The following is a 25,916-nucleotide window of genomic DNA, read 5'->3' on the forward strand; positions in this document are numbered from 1 at the left end:
CAATACCAAAGCTTGAAATTATAGCTTTAAACTTTAATGGAGTTCCTAAAGCTCTTGTGGTAATTTCTGCTAAGGAGCAATACCATATCCATATGGGCAGTAAGGCATGAGAATATCTTATAAATGAATTGTGCAACGCAGCCTTATCTAAAGCCTGCTATTTGGTAATGTTTGCTTTCCCTTTTTTATTCATGAAGTTACGCTCTCTCCCTTAAATGATTACAACTTTTCTTTCTCTTGCAATCTGTTGATACCCGTTTTTGCAAATTTGTACCCAAAAGCCCATAAGGAGAAAAGCCTAATGGAAAGCAAGGCCCAAAGGCCCATCAAGTGTAGATACCGCATTTTGTACCTCTTACAACTTGAGCTCTCATTCCCCAATGATACTCAAACTCTAAGGCTCAAGGCTAGTTTAGAGCCCAATCAGATATCAAATTGACTTAAGAAGTGTTAAAATGGAAAATATAACCTTTTAAATGAGCAAAAATTTAATTTGAAAGTAAAATACCAAAGTGGCCCTCAGTCCACGTACGTGGGCATCAGCCTATGTATGTGGGCCAAAGCATGCGTACGCAGGCACATTCCTGTGTACGCAACTAGGGTTTTAGAAGCATGGAAAAGGTAAGTTTTCTACAATAATGGGTGAGGTTTGAAATGAATCCCACATCGTCTGAGAACCGTTTCAAACCCCATTTTTCCACTATAAAAAGCATTACATGGTACATTTTCAAAACGCATAGAAATCCCACAGGAAAAACCTAAGATTTACTAGAAAATAGTAAATCAAAAGGGAGTTTTTCACAAAACACCCTCATGTCATTTTTATTTGATTGGGACCTTTTTAGGCTCCAATCCTTTGAGTTTAAAGTTTCTAATAATTGTTTTATTGAATTGTGATAGATTTGACTGAGGGGAACAGTCAAAAATCAAGTCTAGGAGCTTTTGCTTTAAGGTATTCTTTCTTTCTTCCTTTTTTTTTTTTTCATTTTATGTCTTCCTTTTTAGTTTTAATCTTGCTTCTTTGCATAGTTTAGGTTCTTATATGTTTGCTTAGGTCAGTTTTATAGTTCTGTTGTTTTCTGAGCTTGCTAGATAGTTAGATTAGGGTTTGTTTGTTTGTGCTCTGTTTTTTGTTTTCATTTTTTGGGTTAGGGTTCTTGAACAAGTCCTACGCACGCATGTCATGAGCATGTGTACGCAAGTTAAATCCTACGTACATAGGCACTTGCCCAGAAACCCTAATCCAGATTCCTTATGTTGTTTGTTTCACATGCTTTGTCCCTTTTTTTTAAGCCTTTTCAAATGTTCATATGTGTTTGCGCCTCTGTCTTGTATGCTTGTTGTCTTTAACATGCTCAAATTATGGTTTTTATGTTCGTTTCTTGCTTTGATGCTATGCCATTTATTCGCATGTTCATGCATCAATGCCATAGGTGTTGTGTTGCTAAAAGATAAGTAAAGGGTAAGTCATGCATTAGAAACATTCATGCATTTGTGTTATGGTTTTATAATATGATGAAACATGCTTAGATGTATGATTAGGGTTTATATCTTGGTTGAATTACATGAGCATGCATTCACATGCCCATTCATGATGCCATAGGTGCTGAAATGATGCAAGATAAGTAAGGTAAGTCATATATCCATATGAACATGCATATTGTTTGTTTAATCCTCCTTTGATATATGTGTATGAAGTTAATGCCTTGTTCATAATATGTGTTGCTTGCTGCCATGTTTGGGGTTGTTGCCATGTTAAATGAATGTTAGGGTTATGTGTGGTTTGGCTCTCTTTTGCTTTAGGATCGATAAGTATACTTGTTTAGGGATAAAGATAACATGTTGTATGTTAGATGCATGATTAGTGTGTGTGTGTGTGTGTGTGTGTTTAAAATACAAGTATTGAATTAGTTTTTAATAGTGTTAAGACATAAGACATGATGATGGGAGGCCAACCTTAGGGTTGGACAATCTTGGGTGCCCAACATCTTCCCAAGAGCGTACCTAAACTCTGAACCCATACTCTAGTAGGAAAATCAAAGGTCCTTCCTTGAGAGGATGCTATATATATGGTTCCTAAACCATTGCAAAAACTAAGTAGCGACTTCCCCCTTATGTCCACATCAAGGAGACCAAGAAATAAAGAATAAACAAAAGTTTAAACTTACGCCTGGGCTGAAAAAGAAATGCAAGGGAAAGTGATCTATAGTAGAATACAAATCTTCATAGAATACAGATCTTTTGTAGAATGACTTTGGCAAACTAAGGCGAATTAGAGCAAGAGAAGTCAAACCTAGCCTTCAATAAGAGACACGATGAAATAAAACAAAAACAATAGCAGCAGCAGCAAACAATGCGTGAATGAGAAAGAAAACAAAATCAGAGAAAAGACTGTTAGAGTCATATTTTGTTGTAATTGGCTAATCCTTTGATAAAATGCACTTTACTTGTAATTTGGTAGATCTAAGATAGGTTTAGTACTTCAAGAAACATGTTATTCAAGTCAAGTATTAAAGACATGAAGATTGGTCTAAGAAACAAGTGAAGAAAAATTGTTCATTAAGCCTCGACAAATAGCTCAACAGATGCCTACTATCAAGACTTAATGTGAAACTCAATAGATAGCTTGACAGCAGCTCAATCTATCGAGAATTAAGATTTTAGAATTTCCAGATCTGAAATTCAACCCAGTCTTGAATATTTGTTTGGGTTTCTTTTCTCACAATCCTAGACTTATATAAGGCTTATTTTAAAGGTCTTCAAATATGCATACAAAGACCAAGAGACTTATATTATCTGTATGAAGCTACTGCATTTGTACGCCATAGGGTTTTGTAACCATGAACTTCCAGATCTTCATTGTTGATGAAGTGAAGAACTTTGCAACCAACAACATCTGTTCAAGTTGCTAGAGTTAGTCACGTACTTGGGATCTATGCGAATGATTAGTCACAAATTGGAGGTTTATGCATCAAGGGAAAGAAGGTTACTACAAGATCAAGTCCAATTGGGTATTAGAGCGAAGGTTCAACTGTAGGTTGGTATTTCGAGATAGACTAAGGGTAATTGGTAAGATTCATTATACTTGTAACCGCTTGATTGTTGATTAGTGAATTCTTGGGAGTGGTAACCTTAAAATCACCCGGTGGGGCTTTTGTCTTGCGAGATTTTCCCCATTTGTCAACAAATCACCGTGTTAATTTATTTTCCACTGCATAATAGTTTATTTGGTGATTTGTTGATGACTCCACGATTTGCATGCAATTGAACCTAATTAATCAACTTGAGTAATTGAATTAATTAACCAGGGTCAAGCTATCTTAACCCAACAAAGACAAAAGTGGCAAGGCAGATGAGAAAGGTAAGGTTTGTGCTTTGCCCTTCTCGCAACCATGCAAAGGAGTAAGGCTCATGACCAATGAGGTATAAAGGGTGTAGTTTGGTTGAGGGGGGGAAATGACCTAGATTTGGTATATTGCCGAGACCACTTTTAGGAATATGCTTGCTAGGAAAGCATCTTTACCAAAAATGGGAAGAAGGTAAGCGGGAACCATCAGATGCATGCTAGAGAGTGAAGACAAAGAGAATTAATCAATGACTTTTCTGTCTTAGGAAAAGAGAGGTGAGGTGGCACCATGGGAGATTGGCCTTTACCCAAAATAGGGAGACCATTTGTTGTAAAAGGTTGAAACTCCCTAGTGGGATTGAACCCTGTTCACGATCAGAAGATAATGGCCAATACATTGTAGGTGTTGGCTGAATGCCTACAGCAGACAAAATGGTTTGTGAAAACAAGGGTAAAAAAGGAAAACCACTGAGGCTTGATCTTGAGTATAAAAGGAATAGTACCCATGAATATGGGAACAATAACAATGGTGGGAGGAATAGCACAAAAACCAAGGAAAAACATTTGAAGGAAATCTGAATAGTGAGTTGAAAGTGAAAGAAGAGATAAAAGAGAAAGAATGGGCTATTGGAGAGAAGAGAGAAAGTAGAAAATACATGGCAAAATTAGCATGCATCTCTAGGAATCCTTTCCCTCCCTCAAAAAAAAAAAAAAAAAAAAAAAAAAAAAAATCTTTGCAATCTCCAAAGGATGACTACTCTAACTCACATTTCAAACCACATAACCTTATAGCCTCATTTGATAATAAGGTTGTGTGAGTTGGGATTGAGATCTTTTTAGTCAACATCCTGCTATGAATAACCTTTACCCATGATTATTTCTGTTGAAGCTTTCATTATTAGTTACTATGCGCATTACTTTTAATAAGAACTAATCATTTTTCTACCATATATATATATATATATATATATGAATATGTATAAGTATATATATGAATATATGTATGTAAGTATTTGACAATATACTAACCCTTGTAAACTAACATTTACTTGATGGGTATTTTTTTTGGGTTTTAGAGTTGTTTATGTGTAGGAAGTGGAGAAATATTTCTGCAGTAAAAAGTGGAGAAAGGTCATTCAGGTTGCAGAAAAGTGCAAAAAATTTTACTGCACAACAAAAAGTTAAGAAAAGTTAGTTCCGCGGCAGAAATTGGAGAAATGTTCCTTACGTGGTAGAAGCAGAGAATAAACCCAGTTTGTAGCGTCATCCTCTAGACTTTGGACTCAATGTTTGTGCACAAACTGGCAGTAGCAGAATGGGACCTTGGAGCCCATTTCGCGAGAACGTCAAGCCTAACTTCCTTCTTAGAAAAAGTCTAGATTAAACATTGTTTAATAACATCAAAACACGCATCTAAGGTACAAGAAGTGTAAAAACACCCTAAACACAATCAAATTATTTTTTCTTTTAAAATTAATGTCACTTTGCATCCACGTTAACGCACTATATTATTGTAAATTTCTGTTTGTCAACTCAAAATTTTCCATTCACCGGATGACAACATAGACCATTTTGACACAAATTAAAAGTTATCACTGCAAAATTATTTGACAAGGATTATAACTAAATTTATTTCAATATATTTATAGATATACTTACAATAACAAGAATATATGCATTTAAAAGATTTTAAGGTGTTAATTGCTAGCTATATTTCCTAAACATTACTTGTAAATATAACTATATTAGGATAAGGAAATAATTTCAAATTTTGGGGGCTATGTGGCTCTGCCACAAGTTAGGCTTAAGTTTCTTTTGAGGTTAGCTAGTTTAAGAAGTAATAGATTACAGGAATAGTATATCGCCAATTAATTCAACTTTAAAAATATCATCAATTTGTCCTGATATTATGAAATCTAAAATTCTAGAAATTAAGAGAAATGTTACGTCCAAAACATTTTCATAACAAATTTTAGATGGCAACTTGTTTTAGTTCTAATTTGAATCTATTACTAAAATTACTTTTTTGATCACTAATAACAACTATACGAATGTGTCAAGAATTTGTTGTAAAACTGTAAAAGTATTATACACAGCATTTTTCAAAAACCAACCGTTTGGGGTGGAAAAATAATTAATTAAGTCAATTACTAATTTATTGCATTTCGTCCAAATCCATCTATTCTATGTGTGCATATTCTATCCAGTTACGTAAAACCTCAATTTTACACCCCCAATCACACTATGCCATGTCAACTTATTGCAAATTAAAGAATAACCATGCCACACACAATCATGCCTCATAATTAATAGTACTTTATTATTTCTCCCACTGATTTAGATACCAAATCTCCTTTTCCACTGTTCCTCAAAAAAAAAAAAAAAAATCTCATTTTCCACCTTCAAGCCAAATGAGACACTACCCCATCCTGCCGCCTCCGTCAACAAGTGGGTTGCCACCTCCACCGCCACCATAGTTGTTTGCTTCAATGAAAAAAGATTCATTCGTTACACATCACATCACCACTGCCGGTGGAGAGGAATAGCATTAACTAGAAGAGGTATCGTGAAAGCCCTCACTGATGATACAGAAACAACCAACAAATCCAGTACTACTAATTTATGTCTATTATTGGCTTCTTTCTTCCACCACCTTGTCATTTTTGCCCATATCTATTTATGTGGGTGTGATTGTGTGTGTGTCATGCATTATTTTTTTATGTGTAAAAATATGATGTGTCACATTCCTATTGGAGGGTGCAAACAAGACCTTTTACACCATGATCATATTGAATTTAATCTCTTTCAATAATTGTGGGTTTTAAAGTTCTTGGTTAAAGGTGTACCATGTGAATGCAAAACCAAGAACTACAAGAAGAAGAAGAAAAAAGGTTTTGAAACAGTGGAAGGATTTTAAGATGCTCAAATCTTTGTTCAAAATGTCGAGCTTCACAAGTGTTTATAGGTAGGTTAAACAAAATAGTACAATTAGTCCTTGAAAAAAAAAAAAAAAAAAACTAATAATCTTGCTCAATCGAGCCTTGAGAGAGTGGACAAGCGAATTTTCTGATTCAATTATTCTTTTCCCCCAATGAGAAGAAATTTTTTTGGGCAAGATTTCCCCGATTGCACTTCTTCAAGCAACTTCAGGACCTATTTTTTCTTCACATATGCCAAAGTATTACAAAACATTTTTAAAAGTACAATGTTAATGCATATTACCAATCTAAATCCTAACCCCAGTCTAAGGAATCAAATCCTAAAAATAGTAATATTTGTTAAATTGCTGATCTCCCAAAAACTTAAACCGTTAAGAAATGATAAATTTAATCATTGAAAATGGTAAGATTTGTTAAATTACCGATTCTCTTAAAAATTTAAGTTATTAGAAAATTATAAATTTAATCATAATTCTAACAAGATTGCATTATTATTGGTCAATCTTTCTTGATTTTGGAATATATTTAAGGGTGATTTTATACCCTACTATTGAAGGACAATTTTGCAAAATCATTTTCAAAAAATTAGCTTACCAGAGTGAGAAGTCATTTTTTTTTTTAATACAAGGTAGAAATTTTACTCTAACCTAATTTAAGTGTATATGTGAATGAAATCTCCTTTAGAAACTTAAACTCCGGTCTTTACCCCCCACACTCCACAAACACTTATACTTGTGAAGTGACCACCACACCAAGAGTGCGCATTGATGAGTAGAGCCGGCCCTAGGCTTAGGCCAATCATGCCATTACCTAGGGCCCCCTTACTAGAGAAGGCCCCAAATTTGGGGGCAAATTTTTTTTTTTTAATTTATATATAAATATTTTTGGGAGTTATTAAAACATTTTAGTTTACATCTTTTTTCACTACTAAGAAGGCTCAAAGAATTAAGTAATGCTAGAGATAGAGATAGGACAAATTTAAATAAATAGGTATTGCAAATAAACGTGTTACTAATCACAAGTAATTCAAATAGGAAAATATTAAAAATACTATAAATTTTACTACATAACTTTTATTTATTTAATTATTTTTATACAAAATAAAAATTATACTCTAGCCTAATCTAAATGTATATGTGTATCAAACTCTCTTCTAGAGACTTAAATCTTGGTCATTGCCCCCCACACTCCACAAGAACTTATACTTGTGGAGTGATCATTGCACCAAGGGTGCGTGGTGGTCTCTGTAGGGACACGATTTTTAACGGCCCAAGGATGACATTGGGCTCGTATGTAAAGGGCCCAAACAATATGATTTGAAGAGAGTGGGATAGAAAGGCTGGACGTTGGTCGTTGAGCAACGGTTCAGTCAGGATTTTCATGGAAGCCCATACGAAAGTGGATTTGGCCTGTATAGCTAAGCCTTGCATGGTTGTGGTTTGAAAGATCTGACTCCTCGGAATTAATCCGAGGATCAGTATCTTCTCACCATTTACCCTCCTTTTCTTTATTTTTCTCCCCCCCTGCTTTTTAGCTCTCTTTCCCTTTTATACTAGCATTCGCTTCCCGTTCTTCTCCCACGCATCAGTCTTTCCTTGTTTGGGGCAATTACTCGTCCTATCAATCCTCACGTCAGAGTGGTTGGGAAAAGCTGGATAGCATGGTATGGGGTATGGGCTTGTCAGGTGCTGGGCTCCACGTTATGGCGTTGGTAGCTTTCTCGCTTGTACTATTCTTGTACTGAGTTTGTCCTTTTCTTCAGGCGTTTTGTGAGGTGTTGAGCGTGAGACTGTCCTAGGCCACATTCTTGGGCCATTAAGGGGTTCTCATCATATATCCTCGGCAGTAGGGCTCCTCGGCTTGGGCTTTGGGTCCTTAATGTGAAGTGGGCCGGGATTCCAAATTTCAGGCCCCACAATAGCCCCTCAAAATCCTGCTTCCCGACTTTTTAGTTAGGGAGGAGGGTTTTGGTGATGCTGAGCCCACCTCGTGACTTGCTCAAGTTTCGTACCTTACTGCTGCTTGTGTTCTTCCATTTGCGTGGGAGATGTGTCGAATTAAGAGGCATTACTTTATTCTTCATCCGCGCAGTGTCCTTTGACGTTTCAGTATTCGAGGCGCGCCTTCATGAGGACCTTTAAATCTTGTGGTGGCGGATAGTGTTGGAAATCATGCCAGAGCTGCCTTGTCCGCAGCGTTCCTTGGGAATCTGCTCGAATTAAATGACATCACCTTACTCTTTATATAAGTAGGATAGGTGGTTATTCTCCTGGCGTATAAACCCTTCTGCTCTCTCCAAAATTATAACCTTTTATCCATAACCAGTTCCCACATCCAGTGTCGTCTTCCCTTAGTGCAATATGTTTGAGGCTTGGGTGGAGGTGGAGGAACCTTACCCGCCACAGAGGCATCGGACCCTTCCAAGACTTAAGGTGGTATGGTCTGGGCAGGGGAGGCACAAGTTTAAGGTAACCTCCCGCTTGGATAAGGTGGGAATGATACTCCCACCTCTTTCAGTCAAAATCCGAAGCAGGTTCTGGTCACATCAAATTTTTGGTGTGTCAGAAGAAAGAATGTCCGCCATCAGTGCCGTCTGCCTTGTCGCAGGCAAATTTTTGTGGAGGCTCCTCAACTTCCGGTTCCCGGCACCTTTTCTTCAACGGTGCGGGTCTCAAGTTGGGTTCCCTGCACCTTTTCTTCAGCTGCGCTAGCCCGGAGCCAGGCTCTCTGCACCTTTTCTTCAACGGTGCAGGCCCCACGTTGGGTTCTTTGGCTGCCTGAGTTATAGGCATGTAAAAGTATTGAGGAATGGCTTCCTTAGACGAAATTTTGAAGCGGCAGCACGGCTCTTCTCTGCACCTCTTCTTCGGCTTTTCCTTCATTCCTTTGTATCTTTACTTTTCGCTTGTGTAGTTAGTTTTAATATGAGCTTATTTAAGCTCCTTCACTGTACATTGTACTGTTCTTTTGTCTTAATAAGAAATGAATTTTCTTAATCTCGAATACTTTTCTTTTCTGCAACAACTACTTTGTGCATGAATATTAAATATACACTTTCCTTTAAAACAAATTCCTACTAGTTTAAACTTACTGACATTATCAAGTATAACAATGGTAATTCTCAATAAATTAAACTCTTGGAACTAATCGAGATAACGGCCGAACGTTGTGCGATGCATGCAAGACAAATGTCCGAGAACGATAAACTCTAAATAATTCATCCGAGAGGGTAGCCGAGCAGTGAGGGACTTCAATTGTGTTTTTGGTAACATATTGCTCTATATTGCATCAATCCCTTTGGTACTGAGGATCCGAGAGTAGACTGGGGAATCCATGCAGTTTAGGGATTAACCCAACTATTAATGGGGAGTTCTCCTCGGATAGATTCTAAGGTCCATGTAACGTAGTTTTTCTTTTAAGTAGTTGGTTTCCCCATAGGCTTGAGTCCGAGGACCATGCAAGGCCTTGGTTCTGTCCGAAACTTGTCGTTTTTCTTTTGAGTACTTGGTTTCCCCATAGGCTTGAGTCCGAGGACCATGCAAGGCCTTGGTTCTGTCCAAAACTTGTAATTTTTCTTTTTAAGTACTTGGTTTCCCCATAGGCTTGAGTCCGAGGACCATGCAAGGCCTTGGTTCTGTCCGAAACTTGTCGTTTTTCTTTTTAAGTACTTGGTTTCCCCATAGGCTTGAGTTCGAGGACCATGCAAGGCCTTGGTTCTGTTCAAAACTTGTAATTTTTTTTTTAAGTACTTGGTTTCCCCATAGGCTTGAGTCCGAGGACCATGCAAGGCCTTGGTTCTGTCCAAAACTTGTAATTTTTCTTTTTAAGTACTTGGTTTCCCCATAGGCTTGAGTCCGAGGACCATGCAAGGTCTTGGTTCTGTCCAAAACTTGTAATTTTTCTTTTTAAGTACTTGGTTTCCCCATAGGCTTGAGTCCGAGGACCATGCAAGGTCTTGGTTCTGTCCAAAACTTGTAATTTTTCTTTTATATTTATTTATTTTTCGAACGTAAGCCCCTAGACCAGGGCAGGGAGAGCTGGCCTGAGGCCAGAAGCCCTTAGAGCTGCCCACGCCATTGGCACTGCAAGGCGTAGCCCCTAGCAGAAGTTTATGTCGGAGCAACAACTACATGTCGCCGGAGATGGAGGAAACCCCGCGAACCTCTGCTTGCTAGAAAGTTGACTCCACCGCCACCTGCGCCAACACGCAAGCCTTCCCACAGATGGCGCCAATTGTAGGGACACGATTTTTAACTGCCTAAGGATGACATTGGGCTCGTATGTAAAGGGCCCGAACAATATGATTTGAAGAGAGTGGGATAGAAAGGCTGGACGTTGGTCGTTGAGCAACGGTTCAGTCAGGATTTTCATGGAAGCCCATACGAAAGTGGATTTGGCTTGTATAGCTAAGCCTTACATGGATGTGGTTTGAAAGATCTGACTCCTCAGAATTAATCCGAGGATCAGTATCTTCTCACCATTCACCCTCCTTTTCTTTATTTTTCTCCCCCCCCTGCTTTTTAGCTCTCTTTCCCTTTTATACTAGCATTCGCTTCCCGTTCTTCTCCCACGCGTCAGTCTTTCCTTGTTTGGGGCAATTACTCGTCCTATCAATCCTCACGTCAGAGTGGTTGGGAAAAGCTGGATAGCATGGTATGGGGTATGGGCTTGTCAGGTGCTGGGCTCCACGTTATGGCGTTGGTAGTTTTCTCGCTTGTACTGTTCTTGTACTGAGTTTGTCCTTTTCTTCAGGCGTTTTGTGAGGTGTTGAGCGTGAGATTGTCCTCGGCCACATTCTTGGGCCATTAAGGGGTTCTCATAATATATCCTCGGCAGTAGGGCTCCTCAGCTTGGGCTTTGGGTCCTTAATGTGAAGTGGGCCGGGATTCCAAATTTCAGGCCCCACAGTCTCCATAACTTTTATAATTTGATATGACAATGAATATGATAAGTGGATTCCATCAAACTATTGAATGCATTTTTGAATGAATATTTGTGATTGGTGATATATCTTTGTAATTCTCATGTTGTAAATTTTATAATATTTCTAATATTTTTGTAAGTCTAGTGTCATTGATTACATTCATTACAACATCGGTTTGTAGTAAAATTTGTTATAACTTTAGAATTTTCTCCAAAAAAAAATCATATTAAAAAGTAAAAGAATGGATTTTTTAAAAAAAAATATATTATATAAAATGCTGGTTAAATATTATTTAAGTGATAATATCCATTTGAAGATTTCGCCTTAGGCCTCTAAAACGCTTGGCCGGCCCTAGCGGTGAGAAGTCATTTTTGGTATGTGAATAAGTGAATTCCATTACCCCTTTCGAAGTTACCTTCTTAATTTGAGTTAAGGAAATTATTTAAAATTTTTACAAAACGTTTCACACTATAAATGGTGCCTCACTAATCAAAATATACATACATACATATATATATATATATATATATATATATATATATATATATATGGCTCCAATTAATACGAAACGTTTCCTCCAACATTCTTCTTCCCATCTTCAACACCGACTTCTTCTTCTTCTATTTTTTTTTTTCTTTTTTTCATACACTAGGTAAGTAAACGTCTTAAGTTATAACTGTTATATGGAAAAAATAAAAAGCGCCATTGCTAACAAGAGGATTTTTAAGAAACCGCTAAAAGCTCTGACATTTCTGTGGATTTTTCTCTAACTTCTTTGGCAGTTTTCTTTATTGGCAATTTGGCACCAGCTCATGTCTTTTTCCTGAACCTGTCCTCAAAACTGAAAATATTTTTCCATTTCTTTCTCCCACTCTTTTCCCATTTTCTCTCTCAAAAGTAGTACATTTTTTTTAGTCATGTCTAGTCTCCCACGCCTTCAATGCTCCAACTACATGAATCATGTCATATAGTGACTTCAAGTTTTGATCTTTTTTTTCTTGTTCTTTTTTTCACTTCAAGTTTTGATCTTTGAAATCATTGTTTGACCATTCTTTATTGTCATATCAACGATTTTGTTTGAAAACTTGCACACCCATTTGAACTTTTGTTTACAACCATGTGATTTTGATCAGAAAAACATTACTTACTCATCTAGCATTCTAGTGTTTCAAAATTGTTTAGACTACTTCTCAATACCCATTTACATTTCATGAATGTTAGAAAGAAATTTTATACAGTAGCAGAAAGTGTATAATTTTTTTCTTTTAAAACGTTCTGCAAGAAATTCCATTTGATTATATATTTTCTTTCAGGCTATCACTATGAAAGATAAAGAGTGAATTGTAGTTCTAAAAAAAAAAAAAAAAAAAAAAAAAAAAAAAGAGTGAATTGTAGTATTTTTGAGATTTTTGAAAAAGCAATCATAGTGGCAGCTACAGATCACCCAAATGAGTTCAAGCCTCAAAAAGGTGGGCCCTAATGTAGTTACTCATAATAATTATGAATGGGCATCAAGTAGAAGGATCCAATCTAGTCTAATATCTAAATCATGAATACATATCAACCCATTAATCACCACAATTAAAAAGAATAAAATATTATCTCTCATTTTCAATGTGAAATTAAACATCGTACTAATTCATTGTCTTCCATATTAACTTCTTGTTTTTATATATTTATATTTATGTTGTAATATTAATTAATTTTTATTAAGTAATATTAAAATGCTTCAACAATATGTTTGCTTGAAGCTAGAGTTCTAGGATCTTAGTGCACGCTGTAAGAGCATCTCCAGTAGCTTCTCCAAATTTTTGTACTGTTTGGAGGATGAAGAATGACATTTAACTTTTACCTACCCACTTTTTCAAATACACTTTCCAACAGATTCTCTATTCCATTCTCTATTTCATTTAAATATTATTTCTTCATTCTTTCTTTAATTTTTTTTTATCATCATTTATTTTTTCTATATTCATTCCCAATAATTATATTTTTCAATGGAAAGTGTTATATTCACAATATTTTTCGCAATACTTTCATAAGAATCACATCAAAATCTTATGTAAAAAATTGTTACTAGTTCTAATTTAAACCCACTGCTGAAATTATATTTTTACTTACCTATATTAGCAAATAACAATATATTATTTAAAATTTATTGTGAAATTATTGTGAAAATATTATGGTAGAATTTCTAAATTATCATTTCTTTTTTTTATATTATTTTTCATTTCTTTCTTTCTATTCTATCATCCATACGTTTCTCTCTTCTTCTTCTTTTTTTCTCTTGATTTTTCTCCACCAAACACGTATACCCATATATCCCATCCCCTCCCTTTTTGTTTTCTCTACTTTCCACTTTCCAGAACCTCCCTCTGGCTTTCTTTCTTCCTCCAGTTCTCTTTCTGAACTTTTTTTTTTTTTTCATTGTAATAAGAATCAGAGAAATAGGTAGAGAGAGAAAGAACAGATGGGTTAGATGGCTCCGCTCTGCCGCCGCCGCTCGTCGTCCTCTGCCGCTGCCGCTCGTCTTCCTCCCAACGCAGCCCTGATGGTAGATAGTTTGTTTCTTTTTTTTTTTTTCTTTTTTTAAAGCTTTTATTGTTATGGTTTGATTAATTTTAAGATTATGTTTTTGAGTTGTATTTTGATTATGCTCGAGTTTTTAGAGATGTTTGAGAGAAAGAATTGTTATGAATTTTTTTATTTTTTTCCATATTTGCTTGTTCTGATTCAATTTTATTTTAAGAATTGGATTTTGTTTTGTGTTTTGTGTTTGGATTCTGTGAGAAACGGAGAGAATGAGAGGAAAAAAAAAATCCGGAGGAGAGAGAAAGAATTGATATAATAGTAACTGAGCTAATATTTTAAGCAGAAAAATTGGTTTGGAGTTGCTACAGTATTCTCTAAATTAAGAGAATCACTGTAGCAACTTCAAAAATAAATTTGGAGAATTTGGATGTTTGGAGAATCGGCTGGAGCATGAACAGTGCTGTTTGGTGGTCCAAATTTGGCTTTACATTAGCTGTTGGAGATGCTCTAATGCAAGTATCTATAGGTATACCATGGGTTTTGAAGCTCTTGGTTAAAGGTATATACCATGTGAGTGCAAAATCAAGACCTAGAACTACCAAAAAAAAAAAAAAAAAAAAAAAGGGTTTTGAAACAAAGGAAGGCTCTTAATGGTGCTCAAAGGTATGACAGCCTTCTTTTGTCAAAAAGTAGAGCTTCACAAGTATCTATAGGTAGGTTAAACAAAACAGTACAATTCATCCTTGGAAATTGTGGTGGGCCTTTTGCAACTGCAGGCTGGGTTGGCTCCTACCACGCTATGGCCCAAAGGTTCTGGGAGGAGAGTCAAGACCAGTTTGGCTGCAACACACCCCAAACCAGCTTGTGCATAAACAAATGCCCCTTTGCTAAAACTTTGGTGACATGCCTATGACAGAGAAAATTGTTACAGAAGGGTTATGGTAGGCGGATATAATATAGCAACAATAAAAGGGAGTATGCTTATTGTCAGCCGGAAAGCAAAAAATATTGAATGAAATAGAAGGTAAAGCAATGCAGTAGTATAAATGCAATATAAATAAGATGATAATAACAAGAGAAAAATGACACCAATGCTTAATCAATAAAACAAAAGAAGAAATGGTTAGTCTGCCATGCTTGATTGTCTTATGGAGTTAAGTCTAAGAAGGGAACTACTTCTTCAATGTGGGTAACCTCACAAAGAGATCTTGCCATGGAAATTCCCCAATTTGAGAGAATGGACCTAAATGGCTTATGCTCAAATTCTTTAATCCTTACTAGAGGGTAGGCTATTAGAGGGAGAGAAGGGATCAGCCTATTGGTACATGCCTACCATCACACTCTTGCCTACTCTCTGCTGTTTTCTTTCTAACTCCTTTTTTCTTTCTAAGTTTTCTTCTTCCTTTTCTCTCTTTTTCATATTCTCTTGTGGGGTTGTTATGTTCACTCTTACTTTTCTCTCCTGTTGTTCTGTTCTTCTTGTTGTTCCCTCTTTTTGTACACAACGAAGGGCCATTTTATACTACCTGTCGTGAAGGGTTTTTACTATTTTACCCTGTAACTGCTTTTGTCTGGGTGTGGGTATCTTTCCAAACCACCCACTAGTCTGTCAATTGCTCAGCCACCACCACTTACCTATGCTGGTCGTGCCACATCTCATTACCAAATAAAGAGTTTTATTTTGTTTGCTTGCTCACCATGGCATTCCCATCCAGATAAGAGTAGGCATTCTCTCTGACTATCCCTCATGGCATGCACCTAGTGATTCCAACTCATTTTTCCCTGTTTTGGGTGATATGTCATCGTAGCAAGACATTTCCCCCAAAAGAGTTTGAGTGGAAACCCCAGAATAGGCTTTCCCCTTCTCCCCACTGCCAGACCATACCCTCTCTTACCTCTGACCCATGGCCCACTACTCCTATATTGGCTGGGTACAGGTTGGTGATGCCTAAGCTTTGTGCGTGCTCCACTTCTATGTGTGTCTACAGTTGGTTTACCATGATCTGAAGGCTTGTCTATACATTCTGGTGCTCGCTCTTGACCTCTTATGGCATGAATGGTTCTCTGTACCTTCGTTCTTTACATCTCACTTCCTTCCTAGGCTGGGCCTTGCTTGATTGTGATTTTTTCCTTCTTTAATCCATCCTTTGCCCCTTTCATAGGTCTGCTAGCACTTCTACCATGTCATTATGTCATTTCTGCTGTGCTATTGTATGACCCGTGCTTACTAGGCCTCTTTTGGGCCTGCTACATGTTTAATTCCAGTGGCCCAGTATTGTCATTGGGCTAGTATTCATGCTATTTTTTGGGCTTCCTTGGCCTATTCCATTGCTTCCGAGCTCCCTTGGCCCATCTCATCCTTTTTGGGCATCCTCGGCCCATTTCCTTTCCTTGGGCATCCTCAACTCATTCCAATTCTTTACTTCCATGGGCCTTTGCTAAGTCTTTTGGGTTTTTTCGGCCCAAATTACCATATCATTTACTTTTGGGGTTCATGAGCTTTCCATCAACCCCTTACTCACTTAATTCATTACTTTGGGCCTCTTTGGCCCATTCTTGCTTGTTTTCTACTTCATATAATGCCCATGGATTTACTACTTCTTTTCTTTGGACTTCTTTAGGCCCGCTTGCTTTCTTTAAGGCCCATTTTTTTTCTAAGCCTATGATCCATTATTCCTACCATTCGGGCTTAATGGTTTTCTTCTCAATTTACTAATTCTTTTTCTCCTATATTGTTGGGTTTCTTCTTGCTATTGGGCCTCTTTGCCAAAATGGGCATCAACAGAAATTTATATAATATCTAAAAGGTGAAACATAGCATTTATTGTTGCTACGCATACGCTCATATTGAGCCACATAAGTGTAGTATTATGGTCTATAGCGGTCCAATTCAATCCATTTGGTCCACTTCGGTCTATTCAGTCCATTTTGGTCCACTTTGATCCTTTTGGTCCATTTTTGTCCATTGCGATTCATTTCAGTCCACTTTGGTTCATTTGGCCTAATTATGTCACATTCTTAGTATAATTTTTGTAAGTTCTTGATAAAATTACATTTTTCTTATGTTATTAAAATCTTCTTTTTTTCTTATATAAATGAATGGTTTACTTATATCTGCTACCTCTTTAAGTTATCTAAGACATATAGAAGATGAATCACATGTAAGGAGCACTAAAAATAATTTTTAACCACACATTACATTATTTAAAAGATATTCTCTTATATAATAATTGAATGTAAAATGCAATATTTTTCCTTAAAAAAATACTTATAAAATTTAAAACACTTTTAAATAACAAATGTAGATAACTTAAATTAGGAAATTTAATATATTATATCAACTATATTTTGTTAGAAAATAATCATATCATTTTAAAAAAAAGGTTTAAGACTACACCTATAAGTCATTTCTATTATTTTCATTCCATTTTTAAAAGTACAATGTCAATGGATATTCCAATCTAAATCCTAACTCAGTCTAAGAATTCCAAGGGCGGGAAGAATAAGATTGAATCATTATTGGTCAATCTTTCTCAATTTTAGATATATTAAATGTTGATTTTGTACCCTTCCATTAAAGGACAATTTTGCAAAATCATTTTCAAGAAATTAGCTTACCAATGTGAGAAGTCATTTTTCGTATGTGAATAAGTGAATTCCATTACCCCTTTCGAAATTTCCCTCTTAATTTGAATTAAGGAAATTATTTAAAATTCTTACAAAACGTTTTATACTCTAAATGGTGTGGACTTCTATCAATTGAGGCGCTTGGTGCCTCACTATATATATCGTGCAAACTTTGTTAGGATTTAGATCATTTACAATTACAGAATATATTGTTTTTCAATGGATTCTAGTTAGCTCACTAGTAAAATCTCTAATGGCTAATTAAAAGATTTAGGGTTCAATCTCTGCCTCCACCAAAAACTGATTAGTGTCTTGGCCTGATGATAAAGAGTTATCATTAGAAGCGGATGTCATATGTTGAAAATCTCTCCCAATATATATATATATATATATATATGTTTCTCAAAAAAAAAAAAAAAAAAAAAAAAAAAAAAAAAAAACAATTACAGAATATATAGTTTTTTTTTTTTTTAAGAAACACAGAATATATAGTTCTATTACATATTTACTCAAATTCTAACTTATACATATATTAAATAGATGGTTTACATGATTCTCAAAAAAATAAAATAAAATAAAATAAAGATGGTTTACATTTTGCCATGATATCAGTAATTCAATTGTTTAAATGCAAATGATGTTACATCATCTAAATCACTCATTTAATAATCAATGGCCAAAATTTAAAAACTTTATGTTGAAGTTATTATAGGATCTGATCCAACTTTGTGATTATTAACTAATATTAAATAAGTTTGTCTTATACTAATATTGAGCACAGGAAGTATTTCTTTTCCTGAAATTGCCTCCATTTATATATATTTATACTAATTACAGAAAATTTAACTAGCTTTCACTCACAAAGATTAAGTGAATAAAAAACTTCTAAATTCTAGCAGTATCTGTTTTACACAAATTAGTACAGTATACTCACTCTTTAGGTGGCAAAATTTTCATATGCCTCAGCTTATTCTCCCTATATGAGTTTGACGTGCGAGTTCTTTAGGTGAAACCCACATGTCAATCTCATATAGGCCGCATAAGCTTGGCATAAGAAATACCTTCTCAAGTGGATTTTGACATCCCTTGGTTCTTCTGAGTTTTAACTTTCCGTTTCTTGTCATTTTAGATGACCAAAAAAATTGCAATACTACAAGGTGAAAATTTTTTATTAAAAAAAAAAAAAAAAACAAACAAACACATATAAGTGAGAGAGGATGAAATTCTAACACAAAGTCACACTATAAACTTTACTAAAAAGCCTCAAGTGACAAGTTAATAATAAGTAAAACGGTAATATCAGTAATAGATTCAAATAAGAACTAATAAAAATTTAGCAATTAAAATTGTTTGTCAAAACTTTTGTGCATGTAGTGTTTGTTTGGGATAAGTTGAAAAATTCAACTTATTTTTGTTATTATTCATAAGTCTTATTGCATTTATTGGTACTATTTATAGGTCTTACTGTATTATTTAGCTAACTTTTACTTTTATCCTTTATCATAGTATTTTTAATCCATAGTATTTTCAACCAAAAGCTTTCAGTTCCAGCTGAATAAACTATTCCAAACGTACACAGAGTGTTGCTTATCTCTTTTAAACAAATTGGGCCAATATCATCTTCAAAGCAAATGCTGAATATGGTAAGACTATGATGGTTGTAGCATTTAATGGAAAGACATTCACCAATGGAAGAAGTGAGCTCCAATACGAGACACTTCCTCCAACATCCTTCTTGCCATCTTCACTTCCTTACTATATTTTTCATAAACTAGGAAAGTAAAGTCATTATATGTCAAAGCACATAACAGCGAGTAAAAGAAAACCACCATCGCTGATAAGAGGTTTGTACAATACCGCTTAAAGCTCTGAAATTTCTGTGAATTTTTCTCTAACTTCTTTGGCATTTTTCTTTTATTGGCACCAACTCATGTCTTTTTCCTGAATCACTCCTCAAAACAAAAAATATTTTTCCTTTTCTTTCTCCCTCTCTTTTCCCATTTTCTCTCTCAAAAGTAGTACGTTTTTTTGGTCACGTCCAGTTTCTCATTTTGATCTGAAGGCCACGTCTTCTATGCTTCAACTGCATGCAAAAGATAAAGAATAAATAGTGAGCTTCATATGTACCATGTCATATAGTGACTTCAAGTTTTCATCTTTGAAATCATTGTTTGGCAATTCTTGATTGTCGTATCAACGATTTTGTATGAGAAATTGCACACCCATTTGAATTTTTGTATGTAATCATGTGATTTTGATCAGAAAAGCACTACTTAGTCATTTTGTTTTTAAAAATTTTTAAGAGTACTTCTGAATACCCATTTCCATTTCATTATTGTTAGAAAGAAATTTTTTAGAGTAACAGGAAGTATTTAATTTTAGCTTTTAAAACGCTCTGCTAGAAATCCCCATACGATGATATGTTTTGTTTCAGGTTATCACCATGAAAGATAAAAGCTTTAGTTACTGGAGAGACTATTTTCAGGGAGTGAATTGTAGTATCTTTGAGATTATTGAAAATGCAATCATAGTGGCAGCCACAGATCACCCAAATGAGTTCAAGTTACAAAGGGGTCAGATTGTTGAAAAACTTTACTCTTGCCAGGCAGGGACTCAATGTTGTGGGCAAAATCACAATGAGTTAGCAATGCTCAATGAGACTAACAATGGCAATTTCAATGATGAACATGCAATTGTGATGGCTAATACTAGATTAACTAGTAATGCTGCTGATTTGGAAGTTGGTGGCAGTGAGCAGAGTAAGGTTGATAGCAGTAGTGATCAGACAGAGATGAATACGACCCAAGAGAGCAAATACAGTTACAGCGAAGCGGAGGCATTGACAGATGAGATTGATGAAGAGAGTGAGATTTTTTTAGAGGTTTTAAGGACCAAGGAGATTCTTGAAAATAGTCAAGATGAGGTTTGTATAAATTGTTGCTTCGAAGGTGTAATTCAGTTTTACAGTATAATTGAATGAAATAATTTTGTTAGATCACACATTGGGAATGTGCCCTGATCACTTTTAGGATTTTACTTTTTGTTTTTTAATAAGTTGTGCTTTGTTTTCATCTACAGTCTGAAACAGTATTACTCGAGTCCTTAAGGAAGCTGCAATTGATGGTTCATTCTGTTGAGGTTCTGCAGGTAAAAATTGAGTCCATTTTCAGTTATTAATGATGGTTTTCCTCTACAAACAAGGAATACCAATCATCATTTAGATAATACATTATTAAGTTAGCTTGCAATTCTTGCAAAAATTTAAATCTCTAATGGCGCACTTATTCTTCCTATAGAAATGAACCAAACACTATTGCACTCTATATACCTATTATATAAAGTTCTGTTTGTTTCTATCTATCATTCCTTCTATAGCACATAAAATAAGTCAAATATAAAATCTCACTGTACAATTCTTTAATAGTCAAAGCCGTGCTGTAATATTTTACTTTTGAGTTTCATGGAAAATCAGTGTCTCAAATGTCTTACTCTCCTCTAAAAAGATTTATTATTCGTGAATGATCCTGTGTCCAGAAACACTGATATGAAACATAGCTAGCTCAAATTAAGTTCAGCTTGCACTAAAGAACTGTTTGGATTCTTCATTGAGTTATTTCTTCCTCAATCAACTGAATTTATTGACTTCTTTTTATTATTATTTTTCTATGTATAGATGCTTGAACTGTTAAGATCTTTTGTTACTAACATTGTCTTTCAGAAGCAGTTTAAATCTATGACAGGGTAGTTGCATCTTCATCCCTTGGCAGTGATACATTCAGCATTTTTTGCATTCTTTTCTAATCATCTTTTTGCTTCTTATAGCACTTAAATTACTTAGTGCTTCATGTGTGTGCCCATTTAAGAGTTTAGTGAAATTATGTCTTCTCAGCTTTATAAGGACATTCTTGAGAATCACTCAACGTTATCTTTCATGTTATATTGGTTTCAATCACTTGGAAATGCTTCTCTGTCAAAATTATATTTCATTCGTACAATTGTATATTCAACTAATTAGGTTAATTAAGTTTTCTATGACATTATATGTTTGAGCTTGTGGGTTTATGATCAAGTTCCTTCCTTTCAGGCCACAAATATAGGAAGAACGGTTAATGCTCTTCGAAGGCACAGGTCAAAACAGATTAGAAAGTTTATACAGACACTTATTAAGTACGAATCTGTTGCCTCTAGCTACTGCCTGCTTACATTGATAGTCATCCGTAAACAAGTGACTTGAAACTGTTTTGATTTTAATGCTGCTATACTATCTAGAATATATTGATAATGAAGATTCTGTTTCCATCTTGTTGAACCTTAAAGTGGTATCTTTAATGTTATATGTCAATTATTAATAATTCGTTACGTAATTATAGCGAAATTTTATAAACATTGCAATTCAGTTTTGTATTCTACTATTAGTTTCCAAGATCATACATCCCCCTCTTTAGTAATTACTGATCTACAATGTAGTGGCAGACATCACCAGGAACCCTATTTATTATTGAACTTTTATTGACCTAAAAATCTTCTTGCCACGTCTGCTGAGTTATTTTTTATTAGTACAGTACATTCATTTCCTTCGACAGATACGACAAATATGATATACTTGAGTTGCATTACTTACATTAGTATTTGAAATGTGATCTATAGCATATGCTTCAAGTTCTGCTTTATAGCAAAAAAATAACAGATCAGCTTTTTTGAGGCATAGCAGCATAGCTCTGCAAGCTTCCAGGGAATGTACTTGGCTATGCTATATATTCCAAGGTATTATGAAGCATATACTATTTGGTGTAAGGCATACTGAGACATATGCTTTGGATAATATGAACTTCAGCTACTTTAATAAGGTGACACTGATTTAGATAATTTTTCAAACCTGATGGCAATATTTTTCAAATGCCCAAAATAATCTTGACTGCCTTTCAATGTTACATGATAAAAGATAATGGAAAGAAACTCATTTGCCTAATTTGACGGTAATTGGATACTGCAGCATTTGGAATGTATTCTATCATCATTATCCTTCTTTATTAAACAGATCTTCTCTTTTTCATTTCATTGCTTTCGTGAATTTGCTTGAACAGGCGTGTTTCATTTGCATTTCCATGTTATTCGATTAATTATTGATATTATATACACAAACACCAATATAGGAAAATATTATAATGTCACTCTAAAAATGTTGAGTGCTCATCTCATGCATGGAACGACATGGACATTTGAGCTCTGATTTGTCATGCTGTTAAACATATATTGAAATCAAAATTAATGAATTCTTCATTTGCTAAGATTTTAGTTTGATACGTGCATCTTAGAGGGATGGCCGAGTTTCAAGCCCCATTGTAATGTTTCGAATATACTTTTTTACTGAAGATATGAAGAAATAAGAACAGACACAATAATGTTATTCTGTTCTAAGATTTCAGGTCTAATTTCTACACATACAATGTACCTGACAAATACACTTTTGGGAAATATAAATATTTCTAGAAGCTTTTTAACCTTTTAATTATATCATCTCATCCTATGACCTGTGTATTGGGGTAGGCTGGAGGTTGGGTGCTAGTATGCTTCAGAAGAGTTGGATGATTTATGTCCATTTTTGGAATTTTTAGGAAAGAAATTTGAAACTACCTTGTAAAAGAGTAATACAAGTATAAAACATAGAATAAACTTTTAAACTAACAATTTTTTCTTACTGTTTGTATGGATTTTCACTAATGGTAATGTTTTGCCTATAGGGCTATAAAATGATTAGTTGAAAAGATGGCATAACTTTACAATGGTGATTGATGAAAGGGTCTTATGGGGAAAAAAAAAAACTTCCTTTACATGCTGCCATGTGTAGCATTTACATGAGTGTGTTTGATGCTTTCCATCTCAAATCAACATGATGAAATTAGCTTAGAAAGAAGAAATTCTTTTGAGGTTTACGATTTATCTTAAGCCCTAGAGATGTGTGATATCTCAAGTTTATTAGCAGCTTTAACCATTGTCTACATTGGTGAAACATCTCTTAGAATCTAATTGTCGTCGTTTATTCCAGTGGTTGGAAGATAATGACAAACGAGTGGCTTGATGCTGCAGCAATTATTGCCGGTAATGAAACTAAGAGTTTATATATAGAATGTCTTCCTCTTCAATTATCCATCCTTCAATTTACACTTTTATAACTATTTTCTTAATGTTTCCTGTGCAGAAGGTCCTGTAGACTCTAACGCCTCCACTGTTTTTGATGAGAAAGGGCTCCCTTCTCCTCCATTGGATGAAGGGGCTCTCTTTGCATCAAAAACTCCAATAAAGCTCTCACAGGTATAGGCTCTGTTAGCTTTTGAGGCTGTGTCACAGTTTTTTGTTAGCTTTTGAGGTTCGATTATAGTTTTGGATTTTATGGTGATTTACTGATTGAAAGCTGATTCTTTGTGCTTTTTAACCGGCCTGATGCAAAGTTCTTTGATGGCATCGATGACGATGGAAGTGAGTTATAAAACCTTAGTTTTATTCAGTATAGCTTCTTGCTTTGGAACTTAAATTTTAGGTTTGTTATGTTCTTTGCAGATTTTGAACTCAACATGGAGTATGACAAGAATCTTGAAAGTGGAACAAAACCCCTGCCAGGAAACCAAAATAGTACCAAGCATAACTCACCGCTTCCCATGGAGGCCACTACACCTATCCATGACAAGAAGCACCAGCTGACACAGCAACAATCTGTCATTAAATTAACTAGTAATACTGAAACATCAAATACTATATCTAAGAAAGGAAGAACTCATAATTTGAATTTGGAGCAAAAGGTCAATAACGAAATAGAGTTCCAGAACAAGAAGAAAATCCATAATAGCCCATCAACCAGTGAACAAGATGTAAGTATCATGACTATGAACTTTTTGCAGTTTTCAACTTCAAGCCTCCATCTCCATCTCATCCACGATCTTCTTCCAGAAATCTAGGCTTTTAGATGATGCTGCAGTCCAAGCGAAACTGAATGCTACAAAGAGGAAACTTCAAGCTTGTTACCAACAAGCTGAGAATGGTTTGTGTAGTACCACTGTCTTTTGGTTTTTTCGGTTTGGGAATTATAGCTTTTCACTCTTACATGGACTTTGAATTTTTCTTATTCTTTGTTCTGCTCCAGCAAAAATGCAACGGAAAACAAAATTTGTGGATTTGCATGAACTTCCTAAACAAAGGCTTCGTCGTAAAAAACCATATTCAAAATGCTAGACTTATTTCGGGCATTTGACAAATGGAAGGCACTAACTACTTCATCCTGTGGGATTGGGCATATCATATGTTTTACCTTTTTTTTCCAGACAATGTAAGTCAATAATGGAACAAAACATATAACTTGTTTCTTTGCAGTGACTTGACCCTACTGGTGTGGGAAATGGATATATCTGAGTTTTGAATTAGCCAAGGGGCTAGTTATACTGTTGAAACCTGATTGCATTGCCAGATTATTTCATGTAGATACAGGAAAGTTTTCCAGAGCTTTAGCTCAGGAAGACATATAAGACTATTTTACATTGAAATCAGTAGATTATAGAAAAGATAAAAATAAATAAAAAATCTTCCGTGAATGAGAACATTTTTGCAAACAAAAACCTCTCACAAACTATTCCAAGGTGGGAATCCACCTTGGAATTCCCTGTCTACCAATTTTGCTCTCTAGATAACCAGCTTTGATTTTTGAGATGATATAATGTGTATGCAATAACATTTGCTGGTGAAGAGAAGATTTACTGCTGTTGTTTGCTGTATCACATCATTGTAGAGATGAATACTTGGCTGAAGAATTCAACAATGCAGAAGATTATATCTATTCAATAATATGTGCTGGTCAGTGAGAAATAGCCCCAGTTTAACATAGAAAATCTCATCTGCATGACTACATTGTGTGTACGTATGTTCAACTGAGTTTAACCTCAATATAAAATGATACATATGAATTATTACGTACCGCTCAACATATTGAAGTAGCATTTTCATACTCATCTTTGTCACTACATTTTCTGAGTGTGGTTTTAGTTGAATAAATATTTCAAGATAAATGTTTTACTGTCTCTCTATCACCTGTTTCAGTGTCCTGTCTCCGCTGGGCTAGTAATTTGAATTCCTTTATATCTCTGTTTATAAAACTCTTTTTAAGGCCACTATTTTGGGTTCAAAACATGGTATTCAACAAAATCTAATACTATATATAATAGCAGAAGTATTTTCCTACAATTAAGGCCATTTTCTAATAAAAGAGAAATTTGATTATTATAACCTCACCCCAGTGAACAACTAACTAAAACAGGATAACCTGGCAGTGATGCCATTGTTTTAGAACTTTATCATGGTCACACTCACTGGGAAATATTTCCCAAAATATAGCTTCATTCCACCGAAAGTTTTTTCAAAACCCTAGAAAAATTTCCCTAAAAATATTGAAGTTGTCCTAATCCAATACTGAAATTTACTTACCAAAAAAAAAGAGTCGTTATTTAGGAGTAGAGCAACTTGCTACTCTCTCATCTCAAGTAATAGTAAATCCTACTAATTA

General features: G+C 35.1%; 1 protein-coding gene across 1 annotated transcript; it reads left to right on the plus strand.

The window, feature by feature from the left end:
* The first annotated feature begins 612 nt into the window (after positions 1–612).
* On the plus strand, positions 613–24,595 carry LOC115951602 (probable mediator of RNA polymerase II transcription subunit 26b). Its single transcript, XM_031068774.1, has 10 exons — positions 613–621; positions 19,803–20,291; positions 20,447–20,515; positions 21,453–21,535; positions 23,415–23,467; positions 23,568–23,680; positions 23,818–23,845; positions 23,927–24,182; positions 24,265–24,404; positions 24,507–24,595. The coding sequence occupies exons 1-10, from the start codon at positions 613–615 to the stop codon at positions 24,593–24,595; spliced, it is 1,329 nt and encodes a 442-aa protein (XP_030924634.1).
* The last annotated feature ends 1,321 nt before the right edge of the window (positions 24,596–25,916 follow it).

Source organism: Quercus lobata, chromosome 7, assembly GCF_001633185.2.
Source record: "Quercus lobata isolate SW786 chromosome 7, ValleyOak3.0 Primary Assembly, whole genome shotgun sequence".
NCBI lineage: Eukaryota > Viridiplantae > Streptophyta > Magnoliopsida > Fagales > Fagaceae > Quercus > Quercus lobata.

Excerpts from the sequence above, each read along its gene's own strand:
- LOC115951602 (XM_031068774.1), top strand. Across the intron at positions 20,292-20,446 it reads TTGAAAATAGTCAAGATGAG|TCTGAAACAGTATTACTCGA; the intron begins GTTTGTATAAAT and ends TTTCATCTACAG. Across the intron at positions 24,405-24,506 it reads TTACCAACAAGCTGAGAATG|CAAAAATGCAACGGAAAACA; the intron begins GTTTGTGTAGTA and ends GTTCTGCTCCAG.